The 26,959-nt window shown below is 44.2% G+C and overlaps 1 protein-coding gene across 3 annotated transcripts in view; it reads left to right on the top strand.

The window, feature by feature from the left end:
- The first annotated feature begins 10,853 nt into the window (after positions 1–10,853).
- LOC144819406 (interleukin-31 receptor subunit alpha-like) overlaps positions 10,854–26,959 on the top strand; it is a 720,774-nt gene continuing 704,668 nt past the window's right edge. Inside the window, exons 1-2 of one of the 3 annotated variants that reach the window (XM_078677308.1) lie at positions 10,854–11,186; positions 15,872–15,925. In XM_078677308.1, coding sequence (XP_078533434.1) covers positions 15,880–15,925 — 46 coding nt within the window. In that variant the 5' untranslated portion in view covers positions 10,854–11,186; positions 15,872–15,879. The remainder of the gene's footprint in view (positions 11,187–15,871; positions 15,926–26,959) is intronic. The other 2 variants (XM_078677309.1, XM_078677307.1) reach the window with 2 other exon arrangements.

Genomic DNA, 26,959 nt, shown 5'->3' with positions numbered 1-26,959 from the left:
TTGCATAGTCCTTGTTGGTTCACTGTAGATTTTTCAAATGTGATCAGTTTTTCAGTTGGAACCTCTGTGGATGTAGCAAACTTAGGTGTTCTACTACTTCTTGGGAGTCCACTTGGCCTACTACTTGTTATTGGCCACATGATTGTGGTTTAACCAGGTCGATGGATACAACTCGGTTCTCCTTTTTACCAGCAAGGGGCGGTAATACTCCTGATCTCGTCCCGTTGACAGACAAGACAGGAACTGCTTTTCTGTAAGAAGGCCCAAATTCCTTCTTTACCGCGATCTTCTCTCTGACCAGATCCCCGATTTTTGGAATCCAGACAGGCCTTGCTGGGACAGGTGGTTTCTCTTCAGTGGTCGTTGGCTGTTGTTTCAACTTTATGTTGCTCAGGTCTCTTCCTGTTTCATTTAAGTCCTGTAAAATAGCCAAGCGATCTTTGATATCAAAGCATTTTTCTTTAACCACTGAAGTCTGACTATCTAAGTCCTGGACTAACATTCTAGTCCCAAACAATAGTTCGTACGGACTGAGACCTCTCAGAGAATTTCTTGGCAGATTATTAAGACTACGTTGGACACTTATTAAATGTTTGACCCACCCAGCTCCCGAACCTAATACCTTTGCTGTTATCGATTGCTTTATGTCACGGTTTTTTCTTTCCACGATTCCGTTTCCCTCAGGATGAAAGGGACAAGAGTACCGCAATGCAATGCCCATGCTGGTCATAGCCTCCTTATAAGTCCGGAAGCTAAAAGCAGGACCCTGGTCAGAATGCAGCATGCCAATTGCGTATGTGCCGATAAAGACTCGCAAATCTTTTATAACAGTTCTGGCGTCAGCCGTTCGCTGGGGCCACATCCATATGAATCTTGTGCATGAATCCACTGCAACCATGATATATTTATAGTTACCATCCCTTTGTAAGGGACCGCAGTGGTCCAGGTAAACACACGCTAATGGTTTATCTGAGATTAGAAGGGGCGTCTGGGCTGGGCGCTTCACTGTTGACATATTTCGCATTCTAGAACATAGTTCCTAGTTTGACTTCTCATTCTCGGCCACCAGTATCTCTGTTTTCATAATGATACCGTGGCTGAAACGCCAGCATGTACAGAAGCAAGCCCTTCGTGTGCCGCTATAATGAGTCCTAACCTATGTTCCATGTTTGGAATTGCCCTATCCCCCACTCCAGGGATTCAAGCAAATGGAACGTTATTCGCATCAGTTATGTATGAGTACTTTACTGGAAAGCCTTTCGGGAGTGTTTCTATCGCATCTTTTACTGTAGCGCTGACAGCCTGTAATATTTCGCTGTCTATTTTTGTTTTTGATCTGGTGACGGCAGCTACGGAAGCCGTTTGCACAGCTGCCTTTGCGGCTTCATCAGCCAATGAATTCCCTGCAACGTGAACGCCATCACGCTGATGACTCAGTGTATGAATCACGTGAGTCTTTTGTAGTTCTTTTTGTAAAAGAACTACTTGTTCCCAGAGCATTTTATGCTTGATTGTGCCACCTTTTGCATCTTTAAAACCGTTCTGAACCCAGATCTGCAAGTATTCATTGTAAGACTGAACGCAATAATATGAATCGCACACTATGAGTGTGGGGAATTCTCGATCGGTATTTTCAAGCGCCATCTTGAATGCTAGTAGTTCAGCTCGCTGAGCTGTACAATCTCCCAGAGATTGTGTTTTAGTTACTATTGGTCTAAACTTTCCTTCGTGCCAGCGACCTTTAACAATCGCGCACGCAGCACTGTAAGCTTGCTTACCCCCCACTGCGGGTTGTGCTGATCCGTCTGTATATATTATACAGCCGTAATGTTCTAGAGGCAGAATTTCTGTCGGCAGAGGACATTCAAATTCATATTGGAGAAATTCTTGTGTTTTTAAATTAGGATCAAATTCGTATACCACGTCTGTTGCAGCAAGGGAATTAGCCCATTGTATCCATCTCGGATGAAGTGCTTTAGCATTCGGAATGCTTGCCTTTGTTACCGCCTCCAGGGCTGGTATTGGTGTCACGATGATTATTCGTTTACCTTGTGCTAGGGCTCTTTCTTTTGCTACAGCAGTCTGTACCGCGGTAAGGATTTTTTCCGTTGGGCTAAATTTCATTTCAGCTTTTGTGTACAAGTGTGATTTGTAGGCTATTGGTACCTTTTCTCCCTCATTAGAGGTCAGGTATGTGAATCCGCATCTTCCTGGGATGACTCGAATCACAAGATTGCGTGTGTTGTCACGTGTTTGTAGTTTTGTTTTAATTAACATGTCTGTTTGTAAAGATCTCAAAATTTCTGTGTGTTTTTGAGTCCAGTTGATTCTTTTAAAATCTGGTTTTATTAAATCATAGAGGGGTTTAACCCTCTCTGCATAGTTTATAATGTAAGTTCTTCCGAAATTCAGGAAACCTAGAATTGATTGCAAGTTTTTCAGTATCCTAGGTGCTTGGATTACAGCACATTTCTCTAGGAAATCTTTAGCCAGGCTTTTGCCTTCACTTGATAATTCATATCCTAAAAATAGGACAGTCAGATGGGCAATTCTTGACTTCTTGAAGTTGAATTTGTAACCCTCTGCTGCGAACCCAAGTATTATGGTGTTCACTCTTTTCAAGTGAGTATCCAAGTCATCGTCTGTTAGATAGATGTCATCGACATAAGATAATGCCTCATCATCATACATTTGTAGTAACTCTGTTACTCTTGCTGAGAATAATCCTGGGCTGTTCTTGAACCCTTGGAGCAAACAACAGAAATTTTTCTGCGAGCCATTTATTGAGAAAGCGGTCAAATATCTGCTTTCAGGTGCTATATTTTGACAAAAGAATCATTAGAGATGTCTAATGTTGTTTTGTATTTTTTGCGCACTATGCTATTCATTAGTGCTGCACTGTGTGAGTTTTGCACTGCAAAAGTTTTGCAACATGAGTTCAAGTGTCTGTAGTCCAAAACAAGACGATATGAATTATCTGGTTTGGAGACCGGAAACAAAGGATTGTTCATTTGTGAGGTGCATGTTTCAATCACCCCTGGTATTCAAGTTGATCTAGGATCTCTTTTACCTGTTTTTTAGCTTCTTGCTTAATTGGGTACTGCCTCTGTGCAGTAGGTTGTGATTTTAACTGGATTTTGTGAGGAGGAGAGTCCTCATCCCATCCCACATGGTTTTTATATAATGCAGGAGCTTGGGCTACTGCCCACTTTCTTGCAAGTGTATACTTTTTATGTATTGGAATATGATTTGAGAAGGCAGGCATAATTATTTCTTCGCCATGAGGGCACTCCCTGACAAACTCTGGTGGCCAGTCTTTTTCAGCTAAAAGGATGTCATAGCCTTTAGAGAGATTATCCCAAAACAGACCCCTTATCTTCCTAGTCTTATCCCCTTCTATACGCAATGTTATTTCATATATTTTATGAGGTTTGCTAACTCTGGTATCTGCAGTTTCCACCTGAATGTACTCATTTGTGTCCACTGTCTCCAGATGATTCATCAGGATCATGCGAGCTATGCTCACTTCTGCTGCGCTGTCTAGCATTGTCTGAGCCCATTCTCCGTTTTTCAGTTGTGTCCTCAGTGTTCTCGGCATGGTTGATTACTTTAATACTGGCTACCTTCTTCTTTGGAAATTGTAATTTTTTATTTGGATGAGGAGGTTCCTTGTATTTGGACTTTACGTGCTCTTCCCTCTGTTCTGATCGTCCTCTTCTTTCTGATTTCTGCGAGGAAGTCTGAAAAGATTGAGAGGGACGTGTATCAATATCTTGATATCTGTCAGGTTTCTTTATATTATCCCTATTTCTAAGGTTGTATTTTTTCACAGAGGGCTCCCTTTGGGGAGACTTGTGTCCTTGGTCCGGAGATCTTTCTCTCCGCCGAGTAGACCTTCCTCTGGTTTGGAATCTTTTTTCTTTAGGAGTGGATTGTTTATTTCCATCCCAGCTCTTTTTTTGAGTGTTTGGATTATTTTTAATAAATATCTTTTCAGGATTTTCAATTAGTTGGGGTTTCACCGGTATTCCACCCAAACTATCTCTTCCTAGTTCTTCATAGGATTTTTCTATGATTCTGGCAATTTCAAATGGTTGGTCTGCTATATCTGTCTCTTTCAACCTCTGGCGGATCGCCACATTTGCTGCTTCTCCCTTTATATTGGCTAGTAATATTGCCGAGACCTGCTTGAAGTCTTTTAGTAATTTCATACCAAGAGTTAAGGCAGGTTCTGGACCGTATTCATCTTGAATTTGTTTTAGCACATCTGGTATTACTGACATGGATGGAACACCATGTGTTTTTGTGTAAACGGAAGCAAAGACTGTACCCCAAGTGTCACAGTCCTCTACATGCGGTGCGATTCCCATTGGAAGACAGATAGTCAGAATCCTGTGTTTCTCAACCGGGGTGGTATCCGGAAATACCGCATCTATTTGAGTGATTTTTTGTGCTAACCAGAATGGAATTTGTTCCCGTTTTGCAGGTAGTTTACCTAAACAGGACTGTATGTTCTGTGGTGTAATTGTATTTGTGTTCCCCTGATGAGGGGTCAGCTGTGGAATTTTAATAGCTGGTTGGACTGTTGAAGTCCGCATTATATATTGGACTAATTGTCTGTGTATTTTAATTAGTTGTTTTAGCTGTGCTAAAAGATCTGGTGCAGACATTTCTTCAATGTCTGGATGTGGTGTGTATCCGGCTAGGACCGGCCACGTTGCTCCTGGTCTACCTAGTGGACCGAGCCTGGTGATGTGATTATTATGTTTTAGGGCGCCTTTAAACCAGAGCAGGTGCTCTTGGTATTTGAGTGATATCTCCACTTCCTCGAAGGGAGTGTAGATATCCGGTGGTTCCTCTATCTTATAATAGTGGAACAGCGTTTGCTGCTGGAAAGTTTATCCAGGAGTAGAATACCTCTGTCTGCCGATATTCGGGTGCCTCAATCACGAATATGACTGTACCACCTCTTGGTGTCAGTCCATTTTCTATAAGTTTCAAGGTTATAGTTTTTCTTATGTTGACCGGGATTAGTATTGCCTCCGGGTCTTGTTGTAGGAGACTATTGTCATTCGCTAGGAGTTGAGCTGCTATTCTAGCTGCCTCCCTATCTTCTTCAGTTTCTGACATTTTACTGTCAGGAAGGTTATTTTGTTTATTTGCAGATCAGGTTTCTATGGAAACAAAGATTAGATGCACAATATTTTGGAACAGTGTATCCTTCAACGTTGAATAAACCAAGAACCCTACATAGGAGTCTCCCCTTACGAAGTTTTGGCGGATTTACCTTTCACCCACTCCAGACGTCTTTGGAGTATTATGGGAAAAGGGGGTCTGTGTGAAAAAGCACGACTGAGTTACTCTAATGTCTTGCGTTAGATGTATCGCCTATCCAAACGGTTGGGCGCCATGTAGTGTAGTTCCTATTATCCCAATAGGCTCTGCGCATTGGAATAATATCTTCAATAGTATAGACGTAGGACTGAGGTTAACTAGGTCTTCTACCGACGATATTAGACTTAAAGTTATGTGTGTGCCAGCTAGCTCAGAGTTCACTAGAAACTTTCTCGAATAGGCAATGAGGAGTTTAACCTCCCTGGATAGACAAGAAGGGATTTAGTTTCTGACAACCATAGAACATGACAACTTTGCTCTCCCCTAATCAAGAGTATATCTCTAGAGTCGTGTGAAAACAAAAGACAACTTATTTTACTCAGTCAGTACGTGCATTCTTAGTTTCACCAGATTGTAGAGAAAAGGAAGAGACGGGCGTGTTCAATAAAAAGGTGTTATTTATTGATCAGTCTCCTTTCTCATACAAGAGAAATGAATCGCTATTATTGCAATACTTATAGTTAAGTAAAGTGCATACAGTAAAAACAGGATTATAAAATAATACTGCAAAAGCATTGATATGGTTTCTTAGCCATATGATACTTAAAATGGATAAAAGTTATATACATATATACATTGACTAATCGTACTCAACTGGTGCTTCTAGCTACGCCTACCCCAGTGTACCTGACCTAAGCCTAATACGTGGGCGGGAGTAGATAAGTAGCAGTTTAAGTTAAGTTTGCTTTGCCAAGGATCTGATTCAAGAATTCTCTGTGAGGGGTTATTCAGTTCAGTACCTGGGATTTAGAAGGCTGGAGGGCTGGTATCTCAATCTCAGGACTCGATATCCCAGTTGCCCGCAAGACTCTGTCCCTCACCACCCCTTGTTGTATATAATTTTGTCCACCCTAAGCGTGGAAGGGTATACTCAGACATGAGTCCCTTGCTCATTGCACCATCAGGATTCAAGCAAGCCGGGCCGAAGACGGCTGTAATGCCAGAAACCGGTCCCCGGAAGCTTGTTTCCTTCCCAGTGTAAGAATTGGCTTTTGTAGTTTGGTTTGCCCTGTTCCCATCATGCACTGGGACAGGAACAGACTAATTTGCATACAGCCAGGTTCTGAAACTGGGATGGTGCAATGAGCTAAAAAACGGTGTTGGATCTAGCCCTGATCTCTTGACTGGGTGAGAGTATTCTGCTTAATTCAGAGACTCTGTCCCTCACCACCCCTTGTTGTATATAATTTTGTCCACCCTAAGCGTGGAAGGGTATACTCAGACATGAGTCCCTTGCTCATTGCACCATCAGGATTCAAGCAAGCCGGGCCGAAGACGGCTGTCATGCCAGAAACCGGTCCCCGGAAGCTTGTTTCCTTCCCAGTGTAAGAATTGGCTTTTGTAGTTTGGTTTGCCCTGTTCCCATCATGCACTGGGACAGGAACAGACTAATTTGCATACAGCCAGGTTCTGAAACTGGGATGGTGCAGTGAGCTAAAAAACGGTGTTGGATCTAGCCCTGATCTCTTGACTGGGTGAGAGTATTCTGCTTAATTCAGAGACTCTGTCCCTCACCACCCCTTGTTGTATATAATTTTGTCCACCCTAAGCGTGGAAGGGTATACTCAGACATGAGTCCCTTGCTCATTGCACCATCAGGATTCAAGCAAGCCGGGCCGAAGACGGCTGTAATGCCAGAAACCGGTCCCCGGAAGCTTGTTTCCTTCCCAGTGTAAGAATTGGCTTTTGTAGTTTGGTTTGCCCTGTTCCCATCATGCACTGGGACAGGAACAGACTAATTTGCATACAGCCAGGTTCTGAAACTGGGATGGTGCAATGAGCTAAAAAACGGTGTTGGATCTAGCCCTGATCTCTTGACTGGGTGAGAGTATTCTGCTTAATTCAGAGACTCTGTCCCTCACCATCCCTTGTTGTATATAATTTTGTCCACCCTAAGCGTGGAAGGGTATACTCAGACATGAGTCCCTTGCTCATTGCACCATCAGGATTCAAGCAAGCCGGGCCGAAGACGGCTGTAATGCCAGAAACCGGTCCCCGGAAGCTTGTTTCCTTCCCAGTGTAAGAATTGGCTTTTGTAGTTTGGTTTGCCCTGTTCCCATCATGCACTGGGACAGGAACAGACTAATTTGCATACAGCCAGGTTCTGAAACTGGGATGGTGCAATGAGCTAAAAAACGGTGTTGGATCTAGCCCTGATCTCTTGACTGGGTGAGAGTATTCTGCTTAATTCAGAGACTCTGTCCCTCACCACCCCTTGTTGTATATAATTTTGTCCACCCTAAGCGTGGAAGGGTATACTCAGACATGAGTCCCTTGCTCATTGCACCATCAGGATTCAAGCAAGCCGGGCCGAAGACGGCTGTAATGCCAGAAACCGGTCCCCGGAAGCTTGTTTCCTTCCCAGTGTAAGAATTGGCTTTTGTAGTTTGGTTTGCCCTGTTCCCATCATGCACTGGGACAGGAACAGACTAATTTGCATACAGCCAGGTTCTGAAACTGGGATGGTGCAATGAGCTAAAAAACGGTGTTGGATCTAGCCCTGATCTCTTGACTGGGTGAGAGTATTCTGCTTAATTCAGACACTCTGTTCATCACCACCCCCTTTTCTGTATCGTTTTTGGCCACTATAGGTGTGGCAGGGTATACTCAGACATGAGTCCCTTTCTCACTGCTCCATCAGGATTCAAGCAAGCCGGGCCGAAGAGGCTGAAATGCCAGAAACCGGTCCCCGGTAGCTTGTCTCCTTTCTGGTGAAGAATTGGCTTGGTAGTTTGGTCTGCCCTGTTCCCATGATGCACTGGGCCAGGGACAGACTAATTTGCATATAGCCAGGTTCTGAGCTGGGATGGGGCAGTGAGATAAATAACGGTGATGGATCAAGCCCTGATCTTTGGACTGGGTAAGAGTGGTCTGCTTAATTCAGACACTCTGTTCATCACCACCCCCTTTTCTGTATCGTTTTTGGCCACTATAGGTGTGGCAGGGTATACTCAGACATGAGTCCCTTTCTCACTGCTCCATCAGGATTCAAGCAAGCCGGGCCGAAGAGGCTGAAATGCCAGAAACCGGTCCCCGGTAGCTTGTCTCCTTTCTGGTGAAGAATTGGCTTGGTAGTTTGGTCTGCCCTGTTCCCATGATGCACTGGGCCAGGGACAGACTAATTTGCATATAGTCAGGTTCTGAGCTGGGATGGGGCAGTGAGATAAATAACGGTGATGGATCAAGCCCTGATCTTTGGACTGGGTAAGAGTGGTCTGCTTAATTCAGACACTCTGTTCATCACCACCCCCTTTTCTGTATCGTTTTTGGCCACTATAGGTGTGGCAGGGTATACTCAGACATGAGTCCCTTTCTCACTGCTCCATCAGGATTCAAGCAAGCCGGGCCGAAGAGGCTGAAATGCCAGAAACCGGTCCCCGGTAGCTTGTCTCCTTTCTGGTGAAGAATTGGCTTGGTAGTTTGGTCTGCCCTGTTCCCATGATGCACTGGGCCAGGGACAGACTAATTTGCATATAGCCAGGTTCTGAGCTGGGATGGGGCAGTGAGATAAATAACGGTGATGGATCAAGCCCTGATCTTTGGACTGGGTAAGAGTGGTCTGCTTAATTCAGACACTCTGTTCATCACCACCCCCTTTTCTGTATCGTTTTTGGCCACTATAGGTGTGGCAGGGTATACTCAGACATGAGTCCCTTTCTCACTGCTCCATCAGGATTCAAGCAATCCGGGCCGAAGAGGCTGAAATGCCAGAAACCGGTCCCCGGTAGCTTGTCTCCTTTCTGGTGAAGAATTGGCTTGGTAGTTTGGTCTGCCCTGTTCCCATGATGCACTGGGCCAGGGACAGACTAATTTGCATATAGCCAGGTTCTGAGCTGGGATGGGGCAGTGAGATAAATAACGGTGATGGATCAAGCCCTGATCTTTGGACTGGGTAAGAGTGGTCTGCTTAATTCAGACACTCTGTTCATCACCACCCCCTTTTCTGTATCGTTTTTGGCCACTATAGGTGTGGCAGGGTATACTCAGACATGAGTCCCTTTCTCACTGCTCCATCAGGATTCAAGCAAGCCGGGCTGAAGAGGCTGAAATGCCAGAAACCGGTCCCCGGTAGCTTGTCTCCTTTCTGGTGAAGAATTGGCTTGGTAGTTTGGTCTGCCCTGTTCCCATGATGCACTGGGCCAGGGACAGACTAATTTGCATATAGCCAGGTTCTGAGCTGGGATGGGGCAGTGAGATAAATAACGGTGATGGATCAAGCCCTGATCTTTGGACTGGGTAAGAGTGGTCTGCTTAATTCAGACACTCTGTTCATCACCACACCCTTTTCTGTATCGTTTTTGGCCACTATAGGTGTGGCAGGGTATACTCAGACATGAGTCCCTTTCTCACTGCTCCATCAGGATTCAAGCAAGCCGGGCCGAAGAGGCTGAAATGCCAGAAACCGGTCCCCGGTAGCTTGTCTCCTTTCTGGTGAAGAATTGGCTTGGTAGTTTGGTCTGCCCTGTTCCCATGATGCACTGGGCCAGGGACAGACTAATTTGCATATAGCCAGGTTCTGAGCTGGGATGGGGCAGTGAGATAAATAACGGTGATGGATCAAGCCCTGATCTTTGGACTGGGTAAGAGTGGTCTGCTTAATTCAGACACTCTGTTCATCACCACCCCCTTTTCTGTATCGTTTTTGGCCACTATAGGTGTGGCAGGGTATACTCAGACATGAGTCCCTTTCTCACTGCTCCATCAGGATTCAAGCAAGCCGGGCCGAAGAGGCTGAAATGCCAGAAACCGGTCCCCGGTAGCTTGTCTCCTTTCTGGTGAAGAATTGGCTTGGTAGTTTGGTCTGCCCTGTTCCCATGATGCACTGGGCCAGGGACAGACTAATTTGCATATAGCCAGGTTCTGAGCTGGGATGGGGCAGTGAGATAAATAACGGTGATGGATCAAGCCCTGATCTTTGGACTGGGTAAGAGTGGTCTGCTTAATTCAGACACTCTGTTCATCACCACCCCCTTTTCTGTATCGTGTCATGTGTAATGACACCATTTAACGACACACCTCGACTGGAGGTGAATGTGTAATCACAGCTGAGCACCACCCCGGTTGCTCTTGGTGGGGTCTTGTATCGGATTTAACTGGTTGACTTGTACTATCTACAAATAAATATCTAAAGATCCTCTACACGTCTGGACTGTTACTACAGGGATGTATACACATTTTTGTCACACATTACCACTGACACAACCTGTTTTCATTATGAAGTGGTAAAAGATGCCTGCACCAAACACTGCCTTAACTTACCACTAAGCACATGCACAAGTGTCAATCAAAAATGTTTGGTGATCAGGCACCCTGATGTGTTCTTGGCTTGCGCTTTTGCAGCGACTGAACACACTCTCATCATAGTCGCTGCACGTGACTTCCTGACAATCAGTGAGAAGATGCAGGGAAATAGATAGCAGTTTCTTTGACGAAGCTCGTGCGAGCTGTGGTGTCCTCTAGGGGTAGGAGGAAGGGGCATCAGCCAGCCATCAGTGAGACAAACACACTTGAAGGAGTTTAGGTGTCGGTCGGTTTAAGGGGAGGGGTCACGCGTTGTAGGGGAGCGCTCAATATATGCAGCCGCAATCCGGCACTGCGTGGGCTCTCGGTGCACTGCCCAGAAACCAACCGCCTGCGTGAGCGCCCCTGAGGAGAGAACGTGCTTTATTTCATATCCTTTCGGGATATGTAGATTGAGCTGTGTGGGGAGCTGCTGAAATAAATAAAGAGCATCAGACAGCCCGGATTCACGAGTCGCTGCTGCCCATCACCTCGAGAGCCTCAGGTCAACAGTAAGTACACTCGAGGTCGAGGACAGAGGGGAACGCCTGGGGCGAGTGTCAGTGCGGTGACCCTTGTGCACGTGTGAGTGATTTCACCGCAGGCTCCCAAACTACGCAAGCTACCACAGGGTGTCTATCACTTAACGAACAACCATGAACGCCAAAGAAATCACTGTGGAAAATGCACTTATTGATGTATGTTATGTACTTTGAGGTATTTAAGTAGCATGCAGGTAACTTTAACCTGCATTGGAACGGATGTATTAGCATTTTATTTTTCTAAAGACAACATCCTTGCTCCTGTAAACAATCCAAAACTAAAGTTAAAATAATACAAATATTTCGGACATTTTCATTAATTACATTACGTTTAAGTTGGAAAATGGGACCTGTTTCAGGTTGAATGGGAAATAATTAAATAATATGCGGTTAATGCTGGTACGTGTTTCAGTGTAGGATAAAGAGGGCTCACATAAAACATTGCATACATGAATTACATGAGTTCATTTACATATTTAAAATTCTCTGTATGATTCCAATTAAAATATTCGCTAGGCTATTCTACAAGGCTTGTGACATGTCTGCAATGTAGTCAATCGTCTCATCATAGATAAGAGTCCCATGTCATGTGTGACATTCAGGCAGCCCTGTATTTTATGTTATCCAGCTACCCTCGTCTGAGAAATATTAACTGGTTTTTGGAATGCGCAAAAAAGACACTAAAAGTCACAGGATGCAAAATGGTGGCTATTAACAGCGCGGGTGAAAAGTGTTACGTATGATATGGATGAGCCCAATAGTCTGCGAGTGGCATGTGGCACACTAATAGAGCCATCAGCCTTGCCGTGTCAGCCAAGGTCACTTTCCATTCTGGCACTTTCCGGCTTGTTAGCCTCATTTTTAGTGGTAGAGAACCGGCACTTCTCAAGAGTGATGTAATACTTTTGATTGGAGTGTACCGGCACTTCCCAGAAACAAGCAGGTACTCTGTGGTACCGAGTACCTGCACTTCTATTTTTCCATTTCAAGCACCGAGTGCGAGCCTACAAGGCCCTCCTTGCTGAGCCGGATTGGATAAATACAGGTCAAGGTGACAGTATACTTGTTTAGGCCATTCAGTGATTCGTTGGCATCCATAACCGTAAACGTAACATCTGACACTCTTGTGCATTTGAAGAGCTAAACATAACTGATTCCATGGCCTGTTTCAGAATGTGAATGTGTAAGACTTGTATGCTAGTGATTTTGGGTTACCAGAGAGGCAAAGATAAACGCCTCATGCATTGCCAGTCTTTCTTGGGGTTTGCTCTGTTTTGTCGGAAAGACCACATCATACGTCGCCTTCGCGCCCGCACTGCGCGTGCAACGACACAAGGAAACTGACAGAACACGCGGCTGGCTCGCGCTTTTGCAAAAGGATGCCAGAGTGTTAAACCCCAAGGGGGGAAACTGCCATTACAACGCGGCCGTTTCCACGAATACATTAACCACGCATGCATTACAACGCATGCGTGGTTAACACGAAAGCCTTTACCGCGCATACTTTTACTACGAGGTGTGTAGTAAAGGCATATGTGGTAAAGGTTCAAAATAATCATGGGGGGCTTGGGGGGGTCTCCGCCCCAAATAAAAACCTCACCTGAAATCGTAGTTGTTTAAGAGGAAACGGAAAGAAACTTCCGTTTCTTCTTAAGGACGTACGACGTCACCACGCATGAATTAGAGGAAAACGTTATGAGTTGATAAACCATTCCGTTGTAACGCATGCGTGGTAAAGGCATGCGTTGCAACGGAATTCGTTTTAAGAACATATAACCCCCCAAGGGACCGGACTGTGACACTTACAGCAAGCACTGTGATGAAAACGTCACCATTCTCACACAGATGACTGTGTCATCGCCATCGGGGGGCTTTTCGGATCCTCTCTTGTGCGGAGGGCGCCCAAAGAAACGTAGGCCCTGATTGTGTGTCGTAAAGGGGAGATGATAGTATCAGAGTCGGATTGGGATGACAATTAGACCTAGGAACTCCCCAGCACAGCGGCCCACATTCCCGGACCGTGCCCTTTCATGAAACACCATTCAGCGAGTATCCTTGGACTCATTTTTAGAGAAATATTTGCTGATTGAAAAAGTGTGAGCCTACTTTCTCATTGGTGAAAACAGGAAGCACTGCATGTTGGCCAGGCCAGTGAGGTCACATAACAGGCCCAAGGGCAACAACACGTGATCTGGCTAGCGCTGCCACCTGGCCGTTGTTTTACTGGCATGACCAGTATTGTAATATCCTGGCCGGTATGAAAATGAAGAAAATCACCCAAAGCCAGTATTTTTTCCTCTGATGAGTATGTACTTTAAACAGTAAACGTAAATCAAAAACACTTTCAAATGTGATCTACAGCTGCTCTATAGTTTGACTGATATTTGAAATAAACAAAGGCAGAAAAGCCATGTTAAAGGAGAATATGGACGTTTTTATATAAATAGTCCTCTTTAATTATCATGGTCTGGCTTTTGCGGAATCTTAAACATAAAAAAATGGACAGTTATTCTTTAATTTTTGTGTGTGTAGAATTATATATGGTGAACTCCCCCTAGGGTATTGGAGCTATTTACATGAACACCAGTTACACTACACAAGATCACATTCATTTTATTTCAGGCGTGGGAGATCAAGTGATCTGACCAGAATCAGAGTTTTTTTTTTATGTGCCACTACCAAAAGAAAAGTGATGTTTTAGTTACAAGCATTCTTAGATGTGCCAGGATATATTATGAGGGACCAGATTTTCTGAGGAGTTTGTCAAAACTTTTGAATTTCACCCTTATAATAATAATAATAATCCACATTTATAGGTTGTTAACCTTTGTCATTCAAAAATGAGATTCTCTTATTCATTTAATATTTATTGTGTGAATGTTATTTGTCTGTCTAAGATTTTCGTATTTATTTTTGCTCCATGTATGAAGTAAGCACGTCATGTTGTTATGATAATTGAGATACTAATGTGGTGTGCCGTTTTGACTGCTTTTGAGGCCGAAATAAAGTTTTTTGATACAATGATACAGTATTACTATACTTAACGGCCCCCGGCCGTTGTCTGCACATGCCCACGTGACGTAAAACGTCCGGGGGCCGTCCGACGCACAGAAGAGGTTAATGCCCACTCATGTGTGACACGTTGTCTCACCCTTAATGTTTTAGCCAAAAACAAATACATCCTTGGACTAAGTTTCCCACTTCAAGTATAGTAACTTACATCTCAGAATGTAAAGTGTAGTTGGCTAGCGTGAGTCAAATTCCATGTGTTCAGTTCATACTTTATTAATGTTTAGACACCGTCTTTAAAACCAGCCGCGGCCGGTAGTGGGAGTACCGGCCGGGCGGTGACGTGGGGAGGGGGAGGGGCAGGGTGGGGGGTAGTAATGTATGGAATACGGACTTTAACAGGTAAGCAAACATAAAAATAAATAAAACGAATTTCGTTGCTTGCACTGCGGCTGTTTAAAACATACATTCCTTAGAAATAATAACATTTTATATATAATTACACCATATAAATACCAATTCATTATACTTCAGCTAAAATCCCCAAACTCCTACTATCTAACACTATAATATATATTTTTTTAAATGTGGCCAGTGCACAAGCCACATCAAAGAATTCCATCCTTAACAAAACTGTGGCATCCTAATTGCAGGTGCGGGATTGCCGCACCCTTGGCGGACAGTCCCGCATTCCGATACAGTGGCGGGCGGACTTTGTCCTCCTGCCATCGTAAGGAACCCCTTAGTCGGCCACATCAGTGTATTAAGTAACATCCAAGCATACCTCAGACAGTGCTTGGACATAATCAATCAATGAGGAATGTAATCTGTCCCACATAATTTAAACTAAAGAAAGTATCACTTTATATGACATTTATTGATTTGAAAACAGCACTCAACTCAAGTGGACAGGAAGCCATTTATTATTGGAGGCCCTGCAGACATGAGGATGAGAATGCATGATTGGGGCCTTCAGATCTCTCCATTCAAGCACGTGAATGAACCATCCAGTTTCCAGTCATTACTGGGGTTCGCCAGGGATTCGTGGTAGTGCCCCTCTTGTCAAGACTATTTGTAAATGAAGTGGGAACATACCTAGAAGCTTTGCACCTAGATACACGGAAAATAGAAGAGGTAAACCACATTGTATCTTAATTTTTGCAAACCTGGGCCTATGACTCTATGCCACGGATTCACCAACTATATATTGTGCAGTGGCTTCATACACTTGGGCAGCGCTTAGGGTCATGGAGGAAACAACATAGGAGCTTAAGCATATTTTAAGTATTCTCTATATATGTTTATTGTATTTATTTTTGTATGACTTTTAGTCGAATCACAAAGTGCTATATCAAATGTTCTAGTGGATACACACATATACACTTGGATACTTTATTGATTGGAAAATAGAACAATACTCCAGCTAAAAATATGAAAATAATACATCTGTCAAGAAACATCTATGCACCTATAAGTACCTCAGTGTTTCTACTTTTTCATGATTTATGCTTATTTTAGATTTGTCTGGCGATTTATTTAGTCCAGGGTGAATGCTGACTAAAATGAAATCAGGGTAAACATTTACTAATTATCTAAGTAATTTCAGTCTGAACAAATGTCACACTAACCTTATGCTCTATTTTTAGGGGGAAAGATGAAGCTTATCCTGTCTCTGCTGTTAATGACCTGGCTAAAAGGAGGTACTGTGAACACTGGAATACACTTTTGTATTTCTTTATTTTTACCATATCGTTATCAACTGAAGTCAAATTATTGATCCGTTAAGTTTTACTTCTATTTATGTGGGAATAATGTTTCTTTCAAAAAATGATAATTCATCACATCTGAGGTCATCATTTCAGAGGGCCATGACATACATATGCACGTAAGATTCAGTAGGCCTTTTCTTGAAAAGTAAGGTTAGCTTTACAATATGTTAATTTTCTGAGCTGTCATTGACATTGTTATTTTCTATTGTCTTCTCGGCAGGCAGTGTATCTGTTGTCTCTAGCTGCAGGCAGTGTATCTGGTGTCTCTAGCTGCAGGCAGTGTATCTGGTGCCTCTAGCTGCAGTGATGAAGGTGATTGTTAAAGGCTAGTCCCTGTAGATTCGCAGTGCATTACACTCCATGGCAAGCTTCCATGACCAGCAGATACAAGCAGAGACTGTCAGCCATACCTGATTCCCAGTACAAGCAGTCAGTACTTAAATTGTAAAAAAAATAAGTGCCAGGGCCCTGGTCAGGAGGCCACCCCTGCCTACACCACCCATAGCCCCTGTCAGTGCTGCCAATGACAGCGCTGGCAGGGGCAGTGGGTGGTGCAGGCTGGGGTACCCGTTCCACTCTGACTCAGAGCAAGACTACACTAGCATTAGGGATAGACTATAAAATGACAAGTGGTATTAAGAAATATTTGGCTACCCGTGCTCAGGTAGAATGTTTTTCTTCATTTTGGAATGGAAAAACAAAGAGGTCCATTCACAAACTGCATTTTGCAATACATGAATCATTTCTATGATAGTACTGCTGACGTACTACTAAATCCTGCTCACTAATGTATAGGGAGATCTCCACCAATGTGCAGAGATTTCTGCACACGTAAGTATACATTTTGTAGTAAATGTGAGATAGATGAGATGGAGTGTTTGCAAAATGGTGAATACCTACTACAAATAGGAAGGGTTTAAGGGGATATTAGAAGGGGTTTAAGGAGTCTGGTAGGGAAGGACATGTGAATTCAAGCAGCCACCCAAAGAAGAGTATGCCCATAGCTATTCACAAACTACACTTCTAAAGTTACAACGGGCAGAAGGCCACAAAACAGCTGTAAATGTACTTCATCAAGTATAATGGGGCTACCCAGTGACCCTCAGAACCTGGGTATCTGAAATCTAAGGTAATGTAGGTTCTGCCAGGAATGGAAAAATACTTTAACTATATCTTAAACATTTACACATGAAAAGAAAAAAGGTAAACACACCTAGATTGATGTAATCAAGAGGAATTGTATTAGCAAATTAATTCATTTTTCTTTTTACAATTTGCTCTGGTTGTGACGTAGTCAGGCTCACAGAAAACAAAACATTATTAAAAAATAACACAACATAAACTAATCTGTGATAAGGTGATCTAGAAGTGACAAAGTGCTTTGGGTGAATAACATATATACAGTGCTGTACAAAACATATATAAAATGTTAATCCCTATACACTTGAATCTCCAATCCATACACAGGTCTGCTATTAGGTGGAGTGGAGAAAGTAGGAATGGTGGCATTTTGACGTTTTGACCCAGAGGGTGTGTGATTCAAATGGAGTCACAGCGGGTCTTCTTAAGGACAAGGCGGGACAGCCTATGAGAGAAATGAGCCATGAGTCTGGTGTGGTACATAATGTGAAATGATTGACCGGTGGTTGTGGAAACCTACCAGTTCAGGTAACAATCAAAGGCCTGATGAGTGCTTCAATTGATCGATCCACCAGGAGTCGGAATCTGGAGAAATACCAATAGGTCAAGAATGAGATTAGGCTGCAATGAATGGAAAGAAAATAACCAGAACGAAGTACTGGGTGATTACCTAGTCAAGGATGTCTAAATGTTTAAGATATAGTTAAAGTAATTATACCATTCCAGACAGAACCTACCTTACCTTAGTAAATGTACTGCAGCCCTGCCTTGGAGTAAGTCTAGCACCACACATGGCAACTCACAGGTACTGCAACACGCTCTCATAGAAAATAATAGAGGTAAGGCCTTAAAATAAAACCAATGGAAAAGAAAATTCAATGATTTTAACTTTAATTTTAAATATCTATATGGTTTTTGTTAGTATTAAAAGGATCACTATTAAAAAAAATTTAAATAACTTACTATTTTAAACTTTAATAGTTAGCCCTTTTAAATCATTAAAAAAGTAAACGTTTATAAAAAACATATTTTAAATTAATTAAGCAAATAACTTTTCATTATATTTAGAAAATATTAAGTATTAATATGCTAGTGCAGTGGTATTTTTAACATTTCATTCAAACCACTTTATTTGAATAATATATTTTAAATATTTGAATATTCAATAACAATTTAATTTGAGTAGCAAATGTGCAGTTACGTGTTATTGTATTACTCCTAAGTTCATTATTTTAAATTAATTGACAATGTTATTTTATATTATAATAATGCGTGTATGTATATTTGTGTGTGTGTGTATATATATATATATATATAGACATATATATATATATATATATATCTCCCAAAACTCTCCCCAAACTCCATTATGAGAAAGGGAGTCAGCACTCATAGTCAGGTTATTGCATCCTGTTTATTCAGTCAGGTTACACAGGACACTGGAACATCAGACGCGTTTCGGCAGTGACACTGCTTTTTTCAATCTGAGGTGTGCCATGTTGGTTCTTCTATTTATACTTTAAAACGAATCAACATAAGTGATGCAATTTTTTTGGCAGAAAGATCAAAAACGTGTGCAAACATTGCAGAGGGACAACTCAAAATATATTCCAAAACGCCACTCCAGCTTCCCAGTGTTTAGTAACAACAAAATTAATACTCATATTGAGTTATTACATGAATACTGCTGAGCGCTGTTTATGTGGTTAAACAGTTCTCTCTTAGCATTTCAAAGTCTCTTCAATCACCTTTTTAGCTCCCCGGACTGGATTGTAATTCGAGTCCTTCCGCTGCAAAATTGGATTTAAGTGGCTTTAAATAAACCAAACAACACACACTAATATCTTTTAAAACAATATTGCTCACAGTAATGCCGCCTTTTAGGTTCAGTTGAGAACTCCTGTCATATAAATCAAAACATTTCACCTCGAGGGACAACCTGCCCTCGTAATATGATGAATGTTCTGCTTTCAAAGTTTGAATTTTACTCACAAAGGCAGCAGGTAAAATTGTATGAACTTCAAGTCCAGTGTCTGGTGTTGCCCACTCCCATACTCAGTGTTGGAATCCCATGACCCCAACACTCGGCCAATGCCATCCGCAGTGCCCAGCTCCAAAACAGGGTCGTATTCCTAGGGTGAGGTAAAGCCAATCGTGGAAGAAATTCCAGTCCCCGCCAAGGAAGCCTATGCTCCCAGGGTTGGACCTTCACCTCCGCTTATGCCATTTCCGCTCCTAGAGACTCTGCTTCTCCAAAGATATCTACTGTGGCGAGCGGACTCTGCTGAAAAGGAACCATGAGGACAAAACATTCAAGAACCATGAAAGAACCATTCACGGACAAACATGACACGTGCTGCACTTTCCATCTTCTGGTAGCAGCTGCAGTTTCTTTATAAGGGTGTGGGGGCATCGCCCCCCTGTTTGTGTTGTTGCGGGGTGGGGGGGAGGTAAGGGAGGCGGGTCCTATAAATCCTGTTTACTGCATTACTTTCTTCAAATGGCATTTTAATTTTAGCCGCAGTACGTGGCATGGTCTGGGAAAAGTTCAGAGTGACTGAGGGGGTGGGGTCGGTGGGTGGAGCCTGCTTGAATATCTGCCAGGCCTACTTTGGGTAAAGTGCGCATGTCAGGTTGGACGGGTGCCTTGCTCCGACAATTTCGTCATGCGCTCTTAAACCCTTGCCTATCTCCACAGTGTAGGAACCCAGAAGATTGCTACCCCAGCCCCCAAGACTCCTAAGGAGCACTGTCAGCGCCTGCCCAGCCAATCCTCGTGCAGTCGTGCTGCGCTCTTGTTGTTTTCTAACAGAAAGAGCAAGGAAGCAGTGTCTAGATTGGCGCAGGAGTAGTGGGGTGAGGCTGGACCTGGAGCGAGGTTGCTGGTTCCGTGCTCGCGGCACGCCTGGCGGCAAAGTCACGAGTGTTCAGAGTCAGACAGCCGAGAATACGGAGCGGACGGTGGGTGTTTTAACTTTTAGTCACATGGGGTGAAGTAGGGCATTTAAATTAATTTCAGGCCCTCTGACAACAGACTTGTCAGTACAGTAACTAATTGGGATTATAGAAGAATGTCTGTTGTGACTGACTCTGTCACAGGCATACTGACATTTGAAGGCACAGGCCGGATCTGGAAAGCGATCAACCATTCAAAAGCACGCACCACTCTGAAACATGCTTCTGAAATTCTTAGCTCCCACTAGTCTTACAAGGGCAGAAATGTCCGAAAAGTGAATGAGTGTTACACCGCCACAGCAGCATTTGTTCAATGGTAAATGCCTGCATGTAAATGTAAATGTAAATGTATTTCGATTTATATAGCGCACGATTCACCCAGGGGTCTCAAGGCGCTTGCTTAGGGAACCCGTCCTGGTATTCCCCTGTGAGAGATACCCCAGCAGGGTATTCACAAGGTGAAAGCCAGGCATCCCACCGCGAGGGGCCGTAGTGGAGATTAAGCAAGCTATTGCCCAGAGTCGCAGAGTGTGAGCCCGTGAGTCAAGTAGGCACCGGAGCGAGAATTGTCGAGTCCGTGGAATTTTTGAGCCCGAGACTCGCCGAGGCGGGGAATCGAACCCTGATCCACGGCTGATTTCAGCTTCCGGGTCTGCCGCCTCTAACCACTGAGCCACACTTCTCCAACTGACCTCGTCCCAGCCCAACCCATCTTTCAGATGTTAAGGCCTGCGTCATGTGATTCCACTCCTGCTGTAACCTGTCTTGAAGTACGTGACTGTGTCTCAGCCCTCCTGCTAAGAGGAACCCCCATGGGATGTGTCTGATTTTCTGAAGCCCTACCGCCCTGATAGGTGAGATGCAAGCCGTGCTTGCCCGCTGATGCTTGTTATGTTATGTTATGTTAAAAAAATGTAACGCATCGTTCACCGGGCGGACGTGAAAAGCCAAGTTTTAAGGTGCTTCCTAAATTGAAAGTGATTGTCAATGAGCCGTAAAGAGAGGGGAAGAGAATTCCAGAGTTGGGGAGCCAACGTTGAGAAGCACATCCCGCCATGTTTGATTCAATGCTTCAATTGTCATTAGTCTATTCGGGCCCAAGTTCTGCACATAAAACATAGCAAAGCTTTTCATCAGGAACTGTACCCACTGGTCTATCACTCAGCTGCTGTGTATTCATTGGCAGAGCCTCTCCTGGCTCACTTCCGAGGTAGATGAAAGGAGTACTGTTCGGTCCGTCCGTAGTCGTAACACAGAATCTTCTTGTTTGAAATTTGCACAGGCACCAGTTGTAAATCTGGCGTGAAGTCGGAGTAGAGGGATGCACCTTTTACTGCTCCACTGTTTTTTCTGCAGTGTTATTGATCGACATTCAACATTTGAAGAATGAAAGTCTGAACTCCTTCCATCACTCAAACCTGTGACCCAAATGTTAGCGCATGTCTCAGTCGCAAATGCTTAACCTTCTGAGCTCTCTTGCTTGTTTAGCAAAAATATTTTATTTGAGAGCCCCCGTCTTCTGTTTTCTTTACTCTCTTTAGGTTAATCCTATCCTCAACGCCTCCTTGAGGGAGGGGAGGGTGCCTTGTACCTGGAAGAGGGCGATGGTCATCCCCCTCTTGAAAAAGCCAGGTCTCGATGCTGAGGTCTTGGCCAACTACAGGCCAATCTCACTCTTGCCGGCGTTGGCTAAGATCACCGAGAAACATGTTCATGGCGTCTTGTCGAGCTTTTTAGAAACTAACCATCTGCTCCATCCTTCCCAATCCGGATTCCGTCCTAACTTTAGCACGGAAACGGCGCTGTTGGAGGTCTCGGAGATAATCAGGGAGACTTTGGATGTTGGTGGCAAGGCCATGCTAGTCATGTTGGATCTGTCGGCGGCATTCGACACCGTCCCTCATGCGGCGCTCCTCGCCAGGCTTCATGACATCGGCATTAGGGGGACGGTGTTCAAATGGTTTACATCTTTTTTGGAAGGCCGCCGCCAGACGATCTGGGTCTCGCAGCGCTCCGCCGAGATGCCGCCCCTGGGGGTTGGGGTTCCACAGGGCTCTGTGTTGAGCCCATCATCATTTAACATCTTTATGTCCCCTCTGGCGGCGGCGGTGGAGGCGTACGGGGCCCAGATCGTGTCCTACGCCGATGATACGCAACTCCTCTTCACATGTGGCAAAGATCAGCCATTTGATGGAGAGGGTATTCGGGCCTGTTTGGCCATGGTATTCGATTGGTTCCAGCATAACAACTTGAAGGCCAATTCCAGCAAATCGGAGGTTCTCTTTTTTGGATGTGCAACTGACCCTGAGTGGCGGCAATGGTGGCCGGCTGAAAAGAGCCCTCCGGCACAGTCATCTCTGGTTGCCAAAAATCTCGGGGTTAAACTTGACAATAAGTTGTCATTGAGAGCCCACGTACTTGGTCTGGTGGGCACCTGCTTCGGTGTTCTGAAGATGCTCCGCAAGTTTCTTCCACTGCTTTCTGCAGAGCATAGGCGGATTACCGTGCAGGCGCTCATTGGGTCCAGGCTGGATTATGCCAATGCCCTTTTCCTTGGCCTCCCAGACTACCTGGTCCAGCGTTTACAGGTGGCGCAAAATTCTGCTGCCCGTGCGATTTTTGGCCTGCATAGGCGATCGCGAGCGTCGGGGCTGCTTCAGAAGCTCCATTGGCTGCCTATCCGTAAGCGGATTATGTTCAAATCCCTTACGTTGATGCACAAGGCACTGTTTGGCTCTGGGGCCGGGTATTTACGGCGCAGGCTGATCTTTTACCGCCCTGCTCGCCTACTGCGTTCTGCGGCTCTCTTTACTGCCGTGGTTCCTCGCGTGCGGAAGGCCCGCACTGGGGGCCGCTCCTTTGGCTTTAAGGCACCTCAGTTGTGCAACTCCCTTCCACTGGCGCTACGCAGTACTCCTAATCTGCTTCAATTTAGGAAGAGCTTGAAGACATGGCTTTTTAATGTTTAGTTGCTCTTTGGGTGGGTCTTTCTTTTCTGTATTGTTTCTTGTTATGTTATTACACACTGAGTTGTTTGTGGAAAGCGCCGGGACACTCTGTCGGAGTAGCCGTGCGCTATATAAATACATTTTTAACTTAACTTAACTTAACTTAACTTCCACCTATAGCTCCAATTTCATTGCACAACTGACCGCCATGGGTCGGACATGCTCATCGTGGTTCACGTTCACCTGCAACCTGGCCCCCAGTGGGAGGGGTTACCTCTATTGTTTAAAGTACCGAACTGCTCATGGGCAAGAGGTGTTAGGGTGCTTGGGCACGCCCTGGGCGTGGGTCTTGAGGTGCATTTAGTGGGGGAGCAACTAGGGATTTATGGAGCAGAGTTGAAATGGGCAGTGACCTGCAGGGGCGGCTTTAGGCATATGCAAGCTGTGCACCCGCACAGGGCCACCAAACCCCAGAGGCCACCACGCCAATATATACCCTTAATATAATAATCCTCTGAGGATGGATACATATTTGTGTGGCGGCCCCTGGCAGGGATGTTCCAATTCCAAATTCCCTGACCCCCCCTCTTCACTGGCCTCCGCGTTCCACCCCGCCTGGACCCCCTCTTCCGGGGCCCCAACCTAAGCTCCCTGCCCAGGGCCGCCATGAGCCTAGAGCCGCCCCTGTGACCTGGCACCTTAAACCTGGCACTTCACACCCACGCTTCATCCTAGCACTGCCTGCCTACCTATCAGAGTGTAGAGCGGTCGCCTTACCTCACTGACACGAGTCCTTCATTAACACACCCTGGGTTAATAGCAGCCCTCCTTCCACCCCTAGTTTTCAACTTATTGCAGTTTGGTCACTCTACTCCTGGTTCTTATTGCTCAAATTCTCAAATCATTGTACACGTCAAGCGTCCACATAGCTTACCCAGTCCAATTTTATTACATTTGTTGCCTTGTGAAATGCGTACATTTGCTTTTCAAAGTACATGCATGACTAGACGTTGTGAATAACAAGTAAACGAGCAGTGATGACAACTGGCGGCTTCTGAGTTTCTGACAAAAAACCCAAACCTTCTGGTTTATCATAAGTGAACATTACATGTGAATGACTCTTTCAGAGCTTTCACGATCTCTAGTTTTGTGGGTGTGAAGCTCTGTTTTTTTATTACTGCCTGGGATTTGTAGTGCTGTTTAATCAATTATAGAACCAGAACTACAGCTCCCAGAATGCCTGACAGGATGAGCTAATCCGGCTTAGAACTGGAAAACGTGGGAGCTCTGCAATTTCAAAGCCCCATTGTTCTTTCAGATGAGCCAGAAGCAACAGACACCGTACTGTCCTCCTGGGTTTACAAAAAAAGTGCCAGTTATGTGACTGACTCAATACCAGGCTCCACTTGGAGGAATTCACATTATTGACTAATCTAACTGACTCCACCCAGCGCCTTCTGGCATTTCAACCGCAGGGGCCTGCAACTTACTTTTTCAAGTCCCTGGCAGCCTTTTCAAAGTCCAGCCTCTACCACATCAAGCCTGACAGTCAGAGGAACTAGCCTAGCTGACTGACTAGATCCAGCCCTGCACCCCTTTCTGAAGTACCAACCTGATGTACAATCGTCTTTTCCCTATGATCAGCTGGCATCCAGCCCTGGAAGGTTTTAGACGTGAGGCTGGTAGCACAGCTCTAAACAGAAAGCCTTATAAGGAAGGGCATACATCTACCTGATCTAATGATCCTGTCTATAGCTCACTGGGTTAAGTCTCTTGCTGCAGTGAGCTGTGTAGAAAACAAGCTCTAAATTGGTTGAGCTGTTCCAGCCTTTTCCATCTTCCCAAAACAGATCAAATGAATACAGCACTGTGCACATGTTATCCATATTTTATATTGTGCATCACCAGGTTATTTAAAGTGGTTCTGAGCTGTGTCCAACAGCATTGAAAGCAGCCTGTACAAATGTAAATGTGGGTGTACTTGTAAAGCGCACTACGACTCCAAGGAGTATCTAGGCGCTGAAGACCCCTGGGGAACCCATCCTGGTTTTCCCTGTGAGATGGTCCCTTTCTGGGAATCTCCAAGGTGAAACCAGGCATCCCCGGCATCTGTGAGGGGCTGTTGTAGAGATGAGGCAAGCTTAATGCCCAGAGTTGCCGAGTGTGTTCCCTGGTTAGAGTAGGCACCGAGGCGAGAATTATCGAGTCCGTTTTGACCCTGGTCCACGACCCTGCCGCGTCGGGAATTGAACCCTGGTCCCGGGCCGTTCTCTGCTTACGGGTCTGCCGCCTCTAACCAGTGAGCCACACCACTCCACAAGCACATTAAAAAACAATTTCTGCTGTTCACTGTGTTGCTTTCCAGTGTCCTTGGATTGCATTTTTCATTTTTATCCCACTGGGTAAAAAAGTTCATCATTTAGCATGCCCCTTTAAAGTTGAAGCATTTAAGTAGTGAGTCAGCCTTTCATCTTTATGAAGTCAAAAGACTAACAGTGAGTTAGGAAATATTAACCTCTTTTGTTGAAATGTATTAAAATGATGCCATATTATGTTATCTGGCATTCCTATAGAACATAGCTGTCACCAATAGGGTATCATGGCACTTAAACTCTTTGGAGGTGAAGGGATGGGGCTAATTACAGGCGGATATGTATGTGCGGTTGGAGAGGCCTGTGGTTTTAATATGTTCTATGTGGGCAGATTTTGGTGACACGAGTATGGTCGGAAACATTGGCCTAGTTCGTTGTGGAAAACTTGTGGCTGCCTGCATTCTGTGTCAATCTTTTATAAAAATGTATTGGAAAAGCTTCGATCTGGGACATACACAAATAGTCAACCATTTCACATGCACCTCAGCTTTTGTTATTTTTGCATGTGAGTAGTGTGTTTTATATTTGGATTCTTGTCACACATAATATTGCAAACTATGCTCAAGCCCAGGCAAGCATCCCACAAACTGATTTAACTCTAGGTTTGCTGTGTTTGTATAATAAGGAACATAGGAAATATTTTTGTCACTATTGAAAAGGAGAAGTATTGGACTGTGTTAGAGGCAATTTTTAAGTTTTCTTGAATGAAAAGTTGAAAATAGTACAAAATATGTTTAGTAAAAAGAGTTATTGTGAGTTAGGGTTTCTTTGATAACATCTGTTAATCATTTAACATATTACTAGCCACGGACGTGGTAATTGTGTTTCAGAATCGGTTTCCTCGATGGTTTTGCTTGAACAGTGTTATTCTTTGTTGTAAACCGGAGCCAATTTTGTTTATATTCTGTTTGAACCAACATCAAAATTTGTGCACATTTATTTGACCTGTGGTTTTTTCTTTTTGCAACTTCCTAGAGTTTCTGTAATACTGCCTTATGGTGTTAGTTGATTTATTGGAGATTATTTTGCACTCACAGTCACTCTGTCTGTCACAACCATTTTAAAAGTCCTCTAGAAATGAAATGTCATTAACTGCCCATGTTCTGTCTGAACTGGCACTGCCAGCTATGGAAGTGCAATATAATCCAGCTCCTACGTGCCCTCTCAAACCCACTAGAACAGAAATGTATTTAACTGCTTGCAATACGTGGCCTGTACCTATGTCTAATCTACCAGGACTGAGATGCAACTAAACTGCCAGTGACCTGTCACAACGGCCCATGTTCTCTGGTCACAGACCCATTCCCAGATTACAATAGCATATGGTAGGTGTATTATGACACGTGCATTACATAATGCACTTTCACAATTGCTTTATTAACCTTCTTACTTCCTCAAAAATGCTTGAAAATGCACCATTAGCGTACTCTCTTTAAAAATAAATCTCTAATCCCCCTTATGATGGTCGAGCTTTCTTGCTATGCTCGCTCCTCACCACCCACTCATTTCAAACTTCTTACGCCTCACCACTTTCAAATGGCACCAGGAGA

The sequence above is a fragment of the Lissotriton helveticus genome, chromosome 2_1 (assembly GCF_964261635.1).
Source record: "Lissotriton helveticus chromosome 2_1, aLisHel1.1, whole genome shotgun sequence".
NCBI lineage: Eukaryota > Metazoa > Chordata > Amphibia > Caudata > Salamandridae > Lissotriton > Lissotriton helveticus.
This window is presented reverse-complemented; position numbering and strand designations above follow the sequence as displayed.